Source organism: Lepisma saccharinum, chromosome 9 (genome assembly GCF_977018435.1).
Source record: "Lepisma saccharinum chromosome 9, izLepSacc3.1, whole genome shotgun sequence".
Taxonomy (NCBI): Eukaryota; Metazoa; Arthropoda; class Insecta; order Zygentoma; family Lepismatidae; genus Lepisma; species Lepisma saccharinum.
In genome coordinates, this window is record NC_139237.1 from 8,163,395 (window position 1) to 8,179,874 (window position 16,480).

A 16,480-nucleotide genomic window follows, 5' to 3' on the forward strand; every position below is an offset into this window, starting at 1 on the left:
CATTTTACGTTTCGGTCTGTAGATATTGCATACTTTCACATATTGTATTTGAGTCTTACATAATATACGGAATTATTATTTAGAATTGTAATTGCATAGAGTGGTTTCCTTCCATGTATGGGTTTTAGATTCTGAAATACAGGACGTCAATTATTCCACTACAAGTGTGATACGCTCGAGTGTGGAAGACTCGATCGAGTTTGAGCGAGAGAAAGTGGTCCCATGCAGCACTCTAGTCTGAGTGTATTAATCTGCACTGCATTGTTGCATCCAAACAGGATAGAAAATGCAATGCAGATTTTCTATGGCACGTAGTATTGAAATATGGCCTTAACAGGAGAAATGTTGTGAGAAAAGTTATTTGTCATGATGCTCACTATATGATATGAAAGTTTGCATGTGTTGTACTGCGACACTATGGTTTTGTTTGTTTCTGTGTGTGTGAAACTGGTTGGCTGAGAAAAGCAATATAATGTTGATGGTTCCTGGACAATGTGTAAGATAATGTCTTAACAGACATGTGTGGACAGTTCTTAATGGTGCAGTTTGCTTCATTTAAACTTCAGAACAATAGAATCACATCTCGTCGTGTGAGAGCCAAAGGGACACAACTCCATTTTATCAAATTTACAGGAGAGAAGAAATAAAGTATACTTAGGAATGTGTCTGAATCTTAAAGAGAGTCAGTAAATTGGAGATATGTGACTCCACCTTACTGCTAAGGATTAGAAGTGAAGATGTCGATCTTCAGAGGAGTGAATTTAAACAAAACTGAAAAACTCCTTTTTTGGAGTTATGTTCTTCTGGTTCTCATAGGACAATATGTTGGTAAAGAAACACTACAGGAGTTGACAAAAGTACTGTGTGAAGTTTTGCAAATTCAAGAAATAGAGTGCTTGTTTACGTAACATGTTAATTTTATTGTTTTGACATTAGTATAATGGACACATGACTCATGGCACTGCAATACATAATTGGCTGTTGGGTGTGTACAGACTGGTTGTAATGCCAACAAAATGACACAGCAACAGTTTATTGATGGTGGAGGACAAGAGGAAGACAAACAGCCAGGGTTGTTTTTGATAACCAATTTATATTTTCTTTCTGTATTTCAAAATGTAACTGCTGGATTCGTATTAAGGAAGGTTTTGACGATGACAGATGATATAATGATCCATTAGGAAAGTAGAAATGGTTCATGTATGTCAACAGTGACTGCAGCACTGTTTGCTTTGAAAAAGAAACTGCATACGTAGAAAGCCATGATGTAATAATTTTATCTTGACATTCATGATATGAGGGGAAGTAAAAAATTATCTACACTTTCACCATAACTTTCTTTAAGTTGGCCACACTGCCTTCAGTGCTTGCATGCTGAAAGGTGGTACTCTGTCTGTATGTGGCTGAGGTTTGATCTTAATCACTCCATTTTTCTTACTTTTGTTACAGAGTAAACAGGTCTGCTCCATTGCTAGTGTGCACCAAGAAAGAACAGTGATTAGTGATCCAATTTCTCTGTTCTGAAGGTGTGTCGGGCTGAAATTCATTGCAGGCTTTCAGTACAATACGGGGATAGTGCTCTAGTGAATCGAGAGGTTTAAGAAGGTGGCATGTTCTCTGCAAATTAGTCATCAGTGCCCAAGAGGGGTTAAAATCCAATCTCCCCTTAGGCTCAGTATTCCTAAAAAAAAGAATGTCAAAGGCAGGAGAAAATGGCAAAATGAGGACCAAGTACTAAAAAAAGTATACATAACCCCCTCCCCTTTCGAAAATTCTAGGTGCACCACTGTGAGTCATGGTTCTGCATGAAAATGGAGCGATTAAGATTCACTATATCAGTGGCCACTTAACCACAAGAGTACCACCTTCTAGCACATCAGCGCGAAGACAGTGTGGCCATCCTAAAGAAAGTTATTGTGAATGTGTGGATAATTTTTGACTTACCCTCTTAATAAAAAAAAGTTATGAACATTTGTAATGTACAAGCTATTTATAGAAATATTAAATTGTAAAATTGTCATCAATTTTACCAGTACACTAATATATATCTATTGAGTGATACTAATAGATCAGTGGTTAAACTGCCGTATCCCTAGTAATACACATTCACTAGCAATGAAGTAAAATTAAGCATTTCCAATTAATTTTTGTGAAACATAGAATTTTCAGAGAGACTTCTCCACTCTTGTGATGGGATGCTACATTAAATCTCAATTAGGACTGAGTTGATACCATTTTGAACCATTTCTTACCAGTGCTGATACTCTCACTGTTTCTCATTGATACCAATAGTTGAAAAGTGAACAATTCAAAACAGTTCAGGGTATTTATAAATTTTAATTTAGAAGTTTTCCATCTTAACTTTCGACCAGAAAATATTCATAATTTCAGGTGACATAATCATTTAATCACAAAATCCATTTCTTCCCACAATGTTCCAAGAATAATGATTTTTATGCATCTTGCTCAACTACCCTTCCCTGATGAAAGAGAGAGAGAGAGAGAGAGAGAGAGAGAGAGAGAGAGAGAGAGAGAGAAACAGACTCAAGAAGGTAAAGAGCGACCACATGCAAAAGAACCTTTGGCCAGAAGCCTTCGTGCACCTTCTCCTTCATCCATTGAACTTGTGCCATGATGATGCTGCTTCACTCTGCCCCTCCCCTCCACATGGGAGTATGGTGTACAGATGTCATGGTTTTGTGCAGGTTCTTTTGCGTGTGGTTTCACTATATCAGTGATTATACTCCAAACCATACTTTCCATTAACAGTACATCAGTAGAGACACATATTTTTGGTAAATAAAATAGCAAAATTTTGGTATAAAAACAGTCAATTTAAAATGACATTTTGGTTTTAAAAATTTGGCTATAATCATAAACTTTATTTAAAAACTGCACTTATTACGCAAAATAAACATATTCCTTCTAATAGAACATTTATGTAGTTACCAGATTATTCAGTTTATTTCTGTATAAAGGCCATTTTTTCTCCTCAAATATTTACAGCAGGATTAATCAATTTTCTGTTGCATAACTCACAGCATAATTCAAACTTCAGAAAGTGTCACATCAGTAAATGAACTCTAAATTTCATGTTTAAGAGTCTATTTCACATTTTGCAGTTGCTTTCGCATCATTTCGTGACAAGACAGGGTAGGATAATGCACCTCGCACCTTTCAGAAACATGAAAAATTAACATTACAATGTGTTATTTCACGTTTCGTGTTTTCGTCAAAATGAAATATGAATGCCACTATACATCAGCCAGAGTCTGAACGTCAATGGGGTATTGCGCCTATAAATTAAGTACAACGACTCTTCCCTCTGGAATAAAAATTACCATAGGTGGTCAACCTGGGAAACTTATTTTTGGACTATTCCTCATATGTAGCGTGGGTTTAGTAATTACAGGTGAAATTTTGACAGGTTCTGTTATGCATAATTTCATTAAAATACTTAGCCTTATAATTATATTGTTGTGTGTAGTATAGTTTTTTTTATATAATTCTTTGTTCTATTCCAGGTCCATGTAACATATGGAATATAACTGTGCATCATTATAATGGTAGCAGAATAGATCGTGTGGGAGATGCCATTCACACTTTTTGTCCCCAAGAGAGAAGAAAAACATACAAATTGCCATGGAAGCTAAATACTGTCACACTCAGGTAATTTCATTAATATTTTTGGTCTTATATATATGCAGTGCTCGAAAAATTTTCTTCAAAGCTAGGCACCAGCTCTGGAAATCAGATGCCAGGAAACTACCTACTAGCAATTGTGCATACTACACTGTGTTTCAAAAGTCGCACAACCCAAACTTTGAAAATGTATATCATGAAAACCGTAAGATGTATTTACACCAGTTTTTCTGCACTAAACTAATCATGTACGCTATGCTGTCACTAGGTTAATAAATTTATGTTAGCATGTATCCAAATAAAATTAATTACATTATTTTAAAAAATATTGTTAATTTGCTGAAAACATCTGAGAATTGATTTTGAACAATATTTACCAACGTATAAATTTTCAGCGAAAAATACAGGTTCGACCAGGACTCAAACACGGGTCTCTGATATACCGTGCCATTGCTCTAACCACTTTTTTTCCCCCCCAACTTTTACACTTTTTCAATTTTTACAGTATTCTCAGTTTTACACGTTTGGACAAACACAAAAACCCATGGCTTACCTGGGACTCGAACCCGGAACCCCTGTCATCGCAGCATGCTGTGCTAACCACTCCGCCACGGAGGTCGACACTACTGAGCTACTGGGCCGGCCTGATTTTTCGCTGTCGCTATTTTACCTGTGTGGAATCTTCTCTGCCAGTGCTACCGCAACGGGATTTGTTGCCTTTGAAATACAGTAGACTTCGACATTGCGTAGTTCCTCCCAGCGTAGAGAAGTTAATTTATTGAAGATCAGGCACACACAGGAAATGCACTACGTAGAAATTTTCAGCGAAAAATGTATTAACATCAATACGCTGGGAGGATCCAGGCAATGTCGAAGTCTAGTGTGTTTCAAAGGCAACAGATCCCGTTGCGGTATCACTGGCAGAGACGATTCCACACAGGTAAAATAACGACAGCGAGAAAGGCGAAGCCAGGCCGGCTCAATAGCTCAGTGGTTATAGAAATCGTACGGTATGCCAGACACCCATGCTTGAGTCCTGCATTTTTCGCTGAAAATTTCTACGTAGTACATCTCCTGTGTGTGCTAATCTTCAATAATAATACCAAGTCTTAACAATTTGTGGGAGCATTTATTAGTGTTTGACTACTCGTAAAACAGTTGCTTTGTGAGATAGCAGAAGCAGGGGATTTTTTTTTGGAAAACCTCTTTCACATGAGTATAAGAATGAGTAGTAAAATACTCTTCAGCAATGCACATGCTCTGCTCCAAAGAATATGCCATGCTGAATCAATTAAAACAACAGGCATAGCGTCAAAAGTGAGCGAAGAGAATTCAGTGTAACCAGAGGCAGACTAGGATTCTCTCAATAGTTCAACTTCGGCACAAAATCTTGGTGTATGATTTTTCACATAAATGTATAGCCAATACTTAGGCACATGTGGTGTGCGTCTGTTGACAATATTTCGACCTGCCAGCATTGCCATATATATATCCCAAAAATGGCACTTTTCACTCAACCCATAAAATCGCCAATAAAAATCCATCAAATGTTGAACATGAGCAATATTGGTCGCAAATGACAGATTGATATGGCATCAGTCATCAGACATCTAATTATGGCCCTTCAATAATTTTTTACATATTTTTCTCATTGAAAAGTGCATTTCTTGAAAAATTTTAACGCTGCCTTCCGCCAGTTATTAATTTATCTAAATTTTCTGTATGGAGAAAACTGATAATTTTAAGCATTGAAAAATATCTCAATGGATGAGACTTTATAATGCAGAAAACCCAGTGTAAAGTTTTCATGATATACATTTTCAAAGTTTTGGGTTGTGCAACTTTTGAAACACACTGTATAATAAGCTGATCATCACGGTATTCAAAACATCGCTAAATCATTCGAGAAAACAGGAAATCGGGTGTTGGGGGACAAAGAGTAAGAAATTATTACTCACTCTCTGGAATGTTCACAACGTTGATTTAAAAAAGAAAAATCATTTGCTAACTTACGCTGTAATGCAATTTGAACTTAGAATCATCAAAATTTCGTACATATTACAGCATAAGATGACAGTTGCCACGCTGAAATTTTCAGTCGCCATGGCGACCTGGCCATATGAATGCAAACCATAGTTGAATACATAGATGTTAGTTATGTATGTACATTCAGAGCCATAGCTATAGATTTCTATGCTCATGCTGCTCATTTGGTGTTCCATGCACAACCAAATCCCCCCCCCCTATTAAACAATAGTAAACAGGAAAGACAATGTTATTTTATAAGTGATGTAAGTCAATACGGATAATATTTTTCATGTCTTGAAAATAAATTATAGTATATAGTTTTGTAATCATTTCATCAAAATATATATTTCAATATTGCCATCTTTTCTGATTTTCAGAATACCACGGCACATACAGTATGTAACATTCTTATTCTTACACATGGATTTTCAAAGAAAATGCTTAGTATCTGAAAGCAAATACACTCTTTTGAAATTGTTTCTTTACAATTCAATAACTAATATCATTAGGAACAAATTCTGTATAACCAATGACAATAATAAATTAAATGAAACTGAAAGAGAAACATGCCAGTTTTTGTACAACTTTTCTATTCGTACATTTAATAATATAAAAGAAAAAAGTATATTCAGAGCAAATTGACTGACAGTTATAATACTTTGATGTGTATCCTTTGGCTTTAATTACTGCTTGACACCTGTTCTTCATAGAATCAACCAGTTTCCGACATGTTTCAAAGCTTATTTTATTCCACTCGGCTTGCCCAACAGTTTTCAACTCTTGTTTGTACTTGACGCCTGCTTTATGGACTCGCCTCTTCAAAATTGCCCATAAATGCTCAATGGGATTTAAGTCTGGACTTTGAGCTGGTGTTTGTAGTAGTTTGGGCACATTCCATAGTAGCCAATTCATGTTAACTCACGCCTTATGCTTACTGTCATTCTCTTGTTGGAATCTGTAGATAGACGGCATTTCCATTTTTTGATCACTCTGCTTTACATTGTTCTTCAATATGTCCAACTAGACATATGCATCCATGATACCATCAAAAAACTGGATGGTACCAACACTTTTGGACGACATACAGCCCCAAATCATTAATGACCCACCACCGTGTTTAACTGTTGGAACTGTGTTAATGTGATCATTGTCTTTATTTGATTTTCTCCAGATCCTATTTATCCCATCTGACCTGTATATATTAATCTTGGACTCGTCTGACCATATCTATCCCAAAATTCCTGGTCTTTGTGGATGTGATCTTTTGCGAATGAAAGTCTACAGAGGTTGTTCGCCTTATATCTGACCATTTTTGATGGGTACTCACCTTAAGAGATACTGCGCCGCCACCACTGATCATGTTCTATTGGACCCCCAGCATTTATTTATTTATTTATTTATTGCGTCTTGTTTATCATGGCGAAGTTAAGGCTTTGTAGCCTTTTCTACCACTTAACCATGTTTACAACAACATTTAAACCATTACATAGAAAGGTAAATTTTAAAATATAAAAAGAGAAATATAAAATTACAAAGAAAAAATTACAGAAAAAAATGATAAGAAAAAAAATACATATGGGAATAAAATCCTAACCTATACACACGAACATACAACAAAACACACACATACACACACACACACAATCAGATATTCATGACAGTAGTCAGGGATTTGAAATATTAAGGTGAATAAGGATTTTCAGTGTTGTTCTGCGCTTAACTGTATGCAATTTATCACTAAAATATAATGTGCTAACTATTTGTGCCCAATAAAAAATGTTTTAATTGCGTCTTAAAGACATATACTGAAGATGAGTTTCGGATTTCGAGGGGCAGTGAGTTCCAAAGACGAGAAGTAGAAACGGTGAAAGATTTTGAATAAAAATTTGAGTTATGAAGGGGGATGAGTAGTTGAGTTCTCCCTCGCGATCTGGTGTCAAGGCTGTGTGATTCGGAAAGCATTGAGAATCTGCTCGAGAGATAAGCCGGTTCCTTTGAACTGATTGCCCTATAGAGAAGGGTGAGGTTGTGTACCTTTCGCCGATCAATTAATTTGAGCCAATTTAGCTTTGTAAAGAAAACGGATAAATGGTCCCTATATTTCAGATCGAAAATAAAGCGGACACAGGTGTTTTGTACTCGTTGAAGACGTTGAGCGAGATCATCTGGTAATTCGGAATAGACAGAATCGCAGTAATCGAAGTGTGGAAAAACAAGTGCTTGCACCAGTTTGATTTTAATGCTAACGGGTAGAAAATGTTTAAGCCGAACAAGAGCGTGTAATGCAGCGAAGGCTCTTTTACTAGTTAAATTTACGTGATCTGACCATGAGAGATGCTGATTAAACATTACGCCCAGATTTTTGGCTGTTTTACTTAATTTAATAGCTTTCCCTAAGACCATTATGGGCGGGAGGGAAGAAATTTCAAATGCTGAAAGCATTTTTTGTGAACCTATAATAATAGTTTGGGTTTTAGAATGATTAATTTGTAGCCCATGATTAGCTGACCAAGTACTGATTTTGTTCAGATCATAATTTATATCGCGAATTGAATTTTCAATATTCTTTGGAGGAAATGACAAATACAGCTGAACATCATCTGCATAGATGTGATATTTGCAGTGTTCGAGTGCGTCAGGAATATGGTTAATGTACAGAGAGAAGAGGAGTGGACCGAGGACGGTTCCCTGGGGGACACCGGCGCTGATTGATCGCCACGACGATTTCTCACCAGAGTTGAAGACGCATTGTTGGCGTTCATTAATATACGAACGGAACCAAGCTACGGTTGGGTCAGAGAAGTTGTACAGGAAGGATAGCTTGGATAGCAGGATGTCGTGGTCAATAGTCTGAAAAGCTTTACTAAAGTCCAGAAGTACAAGAATAGTTACTTCTTTAATGTCCATGGCGTGTCTTATGTCGTCTGTCACGTTGATGAGCGCTGTGCAGGTGCTATGGTTGCGCCGGAATCCCGATTGGAGGGGATTCATTAGATTGTTTCGTGATAAGAAATTACGCGTTTGGTTACTGACAACGTGTTCGAGAGCTTTGGACAGAGCCGGAAGAATACTTATCGGCCGGTGGTCGCTGAGGCTGAGAACTTTGTTTGTTTTCGGCAGAGGGCGAACCTTAGCCAGTTTCCAAATCGACGGGAATATGCCGAAGGACAGGGAGAAATTAAAAATGCCTGTTATAGGAATGAGAACGTATGGGAGAATTTTTTTAATCATTAGAACAGAGATTTCGTCTATTCCCACAGCAGTGGATTTTATTTTATTGAGAGCTGACTGAACGTGTTCTGGCCGAATGGGCGAGAAGAAAAATTTTGGTGCGGTTCTGTGAACGGTGGTCGAAATCGTTCGTATTGTTTCTTCCCTTACATTATTGTCCAGTGTTTGAACTTCGCTGAAATATTCGTTCAACGTTTCTATGGAGAAGTTTAATTGATCGTTCCTTTTTTGTTTACCAATTCCTAAAGTTTTCAGTTTCTTCCAAATAACATCCGACTTTTTCTCATAATTCAGAAGATCGTTCGCGAATCGACGCTTTGCTTTCCTGACCTCTTGGTTACAACGATTTCGTAATATTCTGAAACTTTCGAAACTGCCACTTGCCGACTGGCCGCGCTTTACGTCCCTCCGATGTTTGCCGTAGGCTCGATCCCTGGCTGCCATGAGCTGCCGCAGGTCGTCCGTCAACCACGGACAAGGGGGGCGAGAGACGCGTTTCTTTTTCACCGGGGCGTGCTTGTCGTACAACTGGAGAATGAAAGTGTTAAGGAGATTCACCTGTTGGTCGAGAGTGGGCAACGTGCTGATTACGTGCCATGGGAGAAGGGCGGCGTCGGCAGATAATTGTCCATCGTTTATGTTTTTAATGTCTCTGTAACATACAAGTTTGGCTTTGTACTTGGGAACGCGCAGCTCATAAGATAAAAATATCATGTCATGGTAAGAGATTCCGGGTACTGGGGTTTGTCCGTGACTTACTACGCGTGATGGGCTGGAAACAAGAATTAAGTCGATCCACGATTCAGAGGTTGGAGTGTGGTGAGTTGGGTCGAGAAGACAGATGGAAAGGTTCAGAGCAGACACCGTGTCCCGGAACGACGTGACTTCTTTCTTTGTGCAGCAGAGATCGATATTAAAGTCCCCCAAAATTATCGAATGTTCATAGTTGGGCAAGAAATTCCCGATTTCATTTTCGAAGTTGACGAGGGAAGTGCAAGGAGGTCGGTACACTACGGACAAAAGAACCTTTTGTTGTCTTACGGTGACTTCGAGAATGAGGAATTCGGAAGAATAGTTATATTCTCCGTGAGATTGTCCTATTACTTTTGCGTTAATGTCTTCCCTTAGATATATTGCTACTCCCCCGCCCCTTTTTCCGATCCTGTCTCTCCTAAAGAGTTTAAATCCCGCCACATGCACCAGATCGCTCGAGAGGGACTCTTGCAGCCACGTTTCGGAGATTAAAAGAGCATCGATATGTTCGAGCGTGGAAAATATATTTTGGATCTCGAGGAAATGTTTGAGGGTGCTCTGGGCATTTATGTGCGCTACATTGAGGTTGCCGGCGGTGAAAGTTGACCTGGGTTTGGGAAAAAAGTTTACAATCGTCTGCCGTGAAGGGGGTGGGGAGGGGTCGGTCACACTTCCTGGGGAGAGGGACAAGTCTCCGAGTTCCGCAAATGGGCTGGATGGGGGCGTTGCCAAATTTACAGTGACCAAATTACCGGTTCCAGCCATCGCAGAGAGTTGAATTTCAATTTATTGGATGATCCGGAAAGGCATGCTATGTAAGGAATTATAAGTCTACTTACCAAGGCGGCAGAAGAGATGATGTTTGCAGAACACTGAAAACCCTTTGCAACACACTTAAGCACACACACACGCAGATAAACATATACACTAACACGGAAACACAAAAAAGAATAACAAATATATGTAGGAAAGAAACTTGCACAATGTATGTACAGCACAGTTTTAAAATGGACGCTGAGCTTTTTTATGTCCATGTCTCAGGGTGTCCTTTCCCCTCCACGTTCACTCGATTTTTTGCAAGTCCTCCATCGTCGTGACCGAGATCTTATGCCCGTTGCTACGAAGTATAATGATCCTTCCATCCTGGGTCCAGACGTTCCTGGGGCCGTGTTGGTCCTTAGCCCTCTGCAGCACCTGATGTCGAGCGGCCGTCAGGGATTCTGTCAGAAGGAATCTTGATCCCTTCAGAGCTTTCTTTCTCTTCCATATAGAATCTCTCGTACGGTAACTGCAGAGGCGGAAGATGATGGGCCTCTTCCCGGACTTCACTGCGTCCGCCACTGTTCTCCTCTGGGGACCGATGCGGTGGGAACGTTCAATGTCATCGATGCTGATGTCCTGCATATTCAGGTTCTTCCGGATCACTTGAAGAACGAGCTCGTCCGTGTTCTCTCCGGTCGTTTCCGGAATGCCGTGCAGCAGGAGACAGTTTCTCCTGGAGTACATCTCCAGATCGTCGATCTTCCGGGCGTTCTCGTTCGAAGATCTCTTGAGAGCCTCGATGTCCAACTTTACGGATTTCAGCGTTTCTGCGGCCTCCTTTTTGAAATCCAGGAAGGCCGCGCTCAGATCTTGCAACGCCGGCTGGACTCCGGTGTCGGCGCTACCAAGGGGTGTCTGCTGTCCGGCGATGTCCCGCAGGCGGTTCTCAAACTCCCGAAGTCGCTCCTCCACGCTTTCCACACGGTTCGACACCACATTCAACGAGGGCTTCGGCTTTGTCATGGTAAAAATGCCGTAAAAAGTATATTCATATGATGTTTACGTCACCACTAAGAGGCTTGTCGTGAACACTGACAATGCTGGTACTTGATTATATGGAAGATGGACTTTGATCGTTAAATGTACCAGCCTAGTGGAAGGAAAGATATGGGAGCTCTCGCTATCCTTGCATCGTGCTGTCCGCCATCATTGTGGACTATTGCCCGGCAGTTTCTTTTGCAGCAAGCTCCGGCGCAGGACAGACATGGGAATTCTGTCCCTCTCCTCCCTGCAAGCTTTCCATAGACCATCCAGTGTGCGCGATGTTGAAGATGTCGTTTCAACAGTCCAAATGAGCAAAAAATCCATTGGACTGCTGTCTGGGCTTTTCACAGGAATGTCTTCAAATGGAATGACATGATTTCCTAATTCCTCTGCCATTTCCTGATAAAAACGTAGTGATGTTCCGGCAGTATAACTCGAAGCCTTGTCCATATGGATCATCACCTGGTTCACGTCCATTCCACACAATTGTGGGATGTCTCTTCGATAAATAGGTGTCTTGGAAGTATCGGGCATTCACCTTCACGTTTTTGTCCACCTTGCGTATCATCAACTTACCCTCATATCCAAATCCCGTCACAAACATTAAATTAACGAGGGAAACTTTCCCTGCACTGACGAACAAAGTTGCAGAGCCCCTTGCCAATCGCCAGATCCCCCTTAGCACTACGGGTGACACTTTGCTTGCAGCCCTTCTCCTGGTGGTTTTCGTGGGTGAATGTTTGGCAAGGAGAGCCTGTTGTGTGTAACGGGCCACAATAGCTTTTGCAGTAGTCACCCCGAGTGTTAACCCATTCTCCCGACACTGTTTCACAATGCGTACGTACGAATACTTAGCATGGAAAGGGTTATTATGTAACCGTCCCAATACCGGTTGATTTTCGGCACCATTTTATAACATTCACTACCAACACTCACGCACCTACAAGGTCAGACACAACACTGCTCCCGCCAGCAGATCCATAGTTCCAGCATGATACGCCAGGTGGCAGCACCGAATCGAAAATGGTTGGATATAAAGTGAACAACCCTTGTATTCCTCTGATGCACCTTATTTACATACCGCCTCTTTCCTGGTATTCTGCCATGATATCCATGCTTCCACAAGGCACGTCGGACAGTTTGATCAGACATCATCTTGCCAGCAACATTTTCTACTAACGGTCGTAACTGAGTAGCACTTAGTCGGGGGTTTTCTCACACTCTTTTTAAAATAAAGCATTCATTATGTTTATTCAACCATCTTTCTTTTGGTTTTCTCACCATATTCTGTGTTGAACCTTCCTCTCTAAATTTGTTTACTATTTATTGAACTGTGGAGTGTGATTTATTGACTGTTTGTCCAATTTTTCTTAACGAATAACCTCTAAGGGCCAAATTTATAATAACATACTTGAGATCGGAACTAAGTTCCTTCACCTTGCCCATTTCGAACACGCTGATATATAGACGATAGGCCTACAACAATACCTAGACCAGCATTCCGCTTGACGGGGAGTGCGCCTGCATGTTCAAACTTGTTACGAAGTTACAAACTGCAAGAAATTGCCCGAATAGCGGTGGCGCTTTATGCGAGGAAGATTGAAACTCTTGCCTGTACGAATAACAATGTTGCATGAAATAGCACGTTTTTCTCTTTTCATACAAATTATATGCTCTGTTTATATACTTTGAACATACATTTTTATTGACATTTGTTTGTGAAACCTTCATTAATATTAATTTCCAGCTACATATGAAAATGATTATATTTACTAGTAGATATGAAATTTTTTCCTCGGAAATTCTATGTGTACGAATAACAATGTTACATACTATATTATTAGTCATTATTTGGTACCTTGTATAATACATTAATATGAATAAATTGTACTCACAGTAATTGATGATTTTAAATAGTAAGTATAAACTTAATGCAAACCATACAGAAAGTGTTACATTGGAAGTAAAGGAAAAAGTCTACTTGTTTACAAATTGAGAATAACATTAACTTAACAGGACTCTGGCTCATTTCATGCCAAACCAATCAGTTTGAACCATTATCTATTATGATTTTTGGTTTATGAAATGTACTGGAATTTTTCAGAATTTTTGAAAAGACTCTGATTTGAGCTTAATTTCAGCCAGAAAGTTTCAATTTGTGTATACAAGTTTTAGATACTTACTGATTATTACTGAAGTATAGTAAACATTTGCACCAAATATAATTACAATTTTATAATGAATTTGTTTAAAACAATCACCAGGGTACAGAATTTTTTTTGAGTTCTGTTTAAACACACCCACAAATGTTTATTTGATCATTTTTTAATGTGTGGTGACATGTGTTTTACTGTCTATTTAGAGAGTGCAGAGCAGTCTGTTGTTGTTTTTGTACCGATTTTATGTTTGCGATATTCCTCTGGAAAGTGAATTATAGTTTGGTAGTGCAATAATGCTCATAACCAGGGCTCGAAAAATCCCGGTCGCCAGGTCGCCATGGCGACTAAAAATTTCAGCCTTTCGACTGTGATCTTATTCTGTAATATGTACGAAATTTTGATGATTCCAAGTTCAAATTGCAGTACAGCATAAGTTAACAAATGATTTTTTTAAAATCAACGTTGTGAACATTCCAGACAGTCAGTAATAATTTCTTGCTCTTTGTCCACAACACCCATTTCCTGTTTTCTCGAATGATTTAGCGATGTTTTGAATACAATGATGCTCAGCTTATTATACAGAGTGTTTCAAAAGTTGCGCAACCAAAGCTTTGAAAATGTATATCATGAAAACCAAAAGAGATATTTACACCGGGTTTTCTGCATTATAAAGTCTCATCCATTGAGATATTTTTCAATGCTTAAAATTATCAGTTTTCTCCATACAGAAAATTTAGATAAATTAATAACTGGCGGAAGGCAGCGTTAAAATTTTTTCCAGAAATGCACTTTTGAATGAGAAAAATACGTAAGAAATTATCAAAGTGTCATAATTAGATGTCTGATGACTGATGCCATGTCAATGTGTCCTTTGCGACCAATATTGGTCATGTGTAACATTTGGTGGATTTTTATTGGCAGTTTTATGGGTTGAGTGAAAAAATGCAATTTTTGGGACATATATGGCAATGCTGGCAGGTCGAAATATTGTCAACAGACGCACGCCACATGTGCCTAACTATTGACTATACATTTATGTGAAAAATCATAAACCAAGATTTTGTGCTGAAATTGGAAATCCTAGTCTGCCTCTGGTTACACTGAATTCTCTTCGCTCACTTTTGACGCTACTATGCCTGTTTTTTTAATTGATTCAGCATGGCGTATTCTTTGGAGCAGTGCGTGTGCATTGCTGAAGAGTATTTTACTACTCATCCTTACACTCATGTGCAAGAGGTTTCCAAGAAAAATTGCCTGCTTCTGCTGTACCTCACAAAGCAACTGTTTTACGACTAGTCAAACACCAACAAATGATCACACAAATTGTTAAGAATTGGTGTTATTATTGAAGATTAGGCACACACAGGAGATGTACTATGTAGAAATTTTCAGCGAAAAATGCAGGCTCGAGCAGGACTTAAACTTAGTTTTCTGGCACACCGTACGATTTCTCTAACCACTGAGCTATTGAGCCGGCCTGGCCTCGCCTGATTTCTCGCTGTCGCTGTTTTACCTGTGTGGAATCGTCTCTGCCAGTGCTACCGCAACGGGATCTGTTGCCTTTGAAAACAGTAGACTTCGACATTGCCTGGGTCCTCCCAGCATAGAGATGTTAATGCATTTTTCGCTTAAAATTTCTACGTAGTACATTTCCTGTGTGTGCCTGATCTTCAATAATTAACATCTCTACGCTAGGAGGAACCAGGCAACGTCAAAGTCTTCTGTATTTCAAAGGCAACAGATCCTGTTGCGGTAGCACTGGCAGAGAAGATTCCCACATGTAAAACAGAGATGGCCAAAAATCATGCGAGGCCAGGCTGGTTCAGTAGCTCAGTGGTTAGCAATGGCACGGTATATCAGAGACCCGTGTTCGAGTCCTGGTCTAACCTGCATTTTTCCCTGAAAATTTCTACGTTGGTATATATTGTTGAAAATCAATTCTCAGATGTTTGCAGCAAATGAACATTCTTTTTTAGAGTAATGTAATTGATTTTATTGGGATACATGCTAACATAAATGTATTACCCCAGTCTACTACCAGGTTATTTCTTTATTTTCTTCACTTTAAAATTGACTTCTGTCAGGAAGCATATGAACTTAAGCATCGTCTTAGCTGATATTAAGGCAGCATGTGCTTTGAGTACTTACGAGTTGATAAGAAGTAGAGAATATTTTGGGAGAGGATAAACTTGATACTTACAATTTTATTACAATATGACTGTAGAAAACTTCTTACATTATGTGCCGGCAACATATTTGTTAAAACACTAAAATAACACACAAACAGCACAATGAAAAACACTTAAGAGTCCTTTCAAGCTTTCAACTCCTTCACAGAGTCGTCATCAGGGCTGGTCGAGGAAAGACGGAGTGGACGCGGTTGTCGTTACACAGTCGTTACTTGATATGTCTGCCAGCAGGTGTCGTTGCAGTCTTGCTGTGTTGGTAAGTCTTTGTATGTTTGGATTGTTGGTTGGGGGAGATGGATTTTTGAGTTTTACTGTGTTCTACCAAGAAGAGTAAAGATTTCCACATAAATTGTCATTGAGATTATTTGTGTTTTTGATCATGTGTACCCCTTCCTTAACATCCCGTTCTATTTTTCCTTTCGGCTGTGCAATGAAGGAAACTCAATCCTGTGGAAGTTCGTGGTTGGTTTTTATAATGTGTTTGGATAAGCCGTAAGAACTTTCTTTCCTGCATATGGATCCTATGTATTCGGCGAAACGATCTTTGATGGGGCTTTTGCATTGTCCTATGTATTTTCGGTTGCATTCACATTTGATGCTGAAGATGCCAGAGTTTGTTAAGGGGTCTTTGTCGTAAGTTTTGAAGCCTGCTAAGTTTTGTCCTATGGATTT

General features: G+C 39.2%; 1 protein-coding gene across 1 annotated transcript in view; it reads left to right on the plus strand.

Moving 5' to 3' along the window:
* The window catches only part of LOC145992324 (uncharacterized), a 603,163-nt gene that overhangs the window by 563,652 nt on the left and 23,031 nt on the right, over nucleotides 1–16,480 (plus strand). Inside the window, exon 12 of the mRNA XM_083128705.1 lies at nucleotides 3,525–3,669. Within this exon, the coding sequence (XP_082984831.1) occupies nucleotides 3,525–3,669 (145 nt within the window). The remainder of the gene's footprint in view (nucleotides 1–3,524; nucleotides 3,670–16,480) is intronic.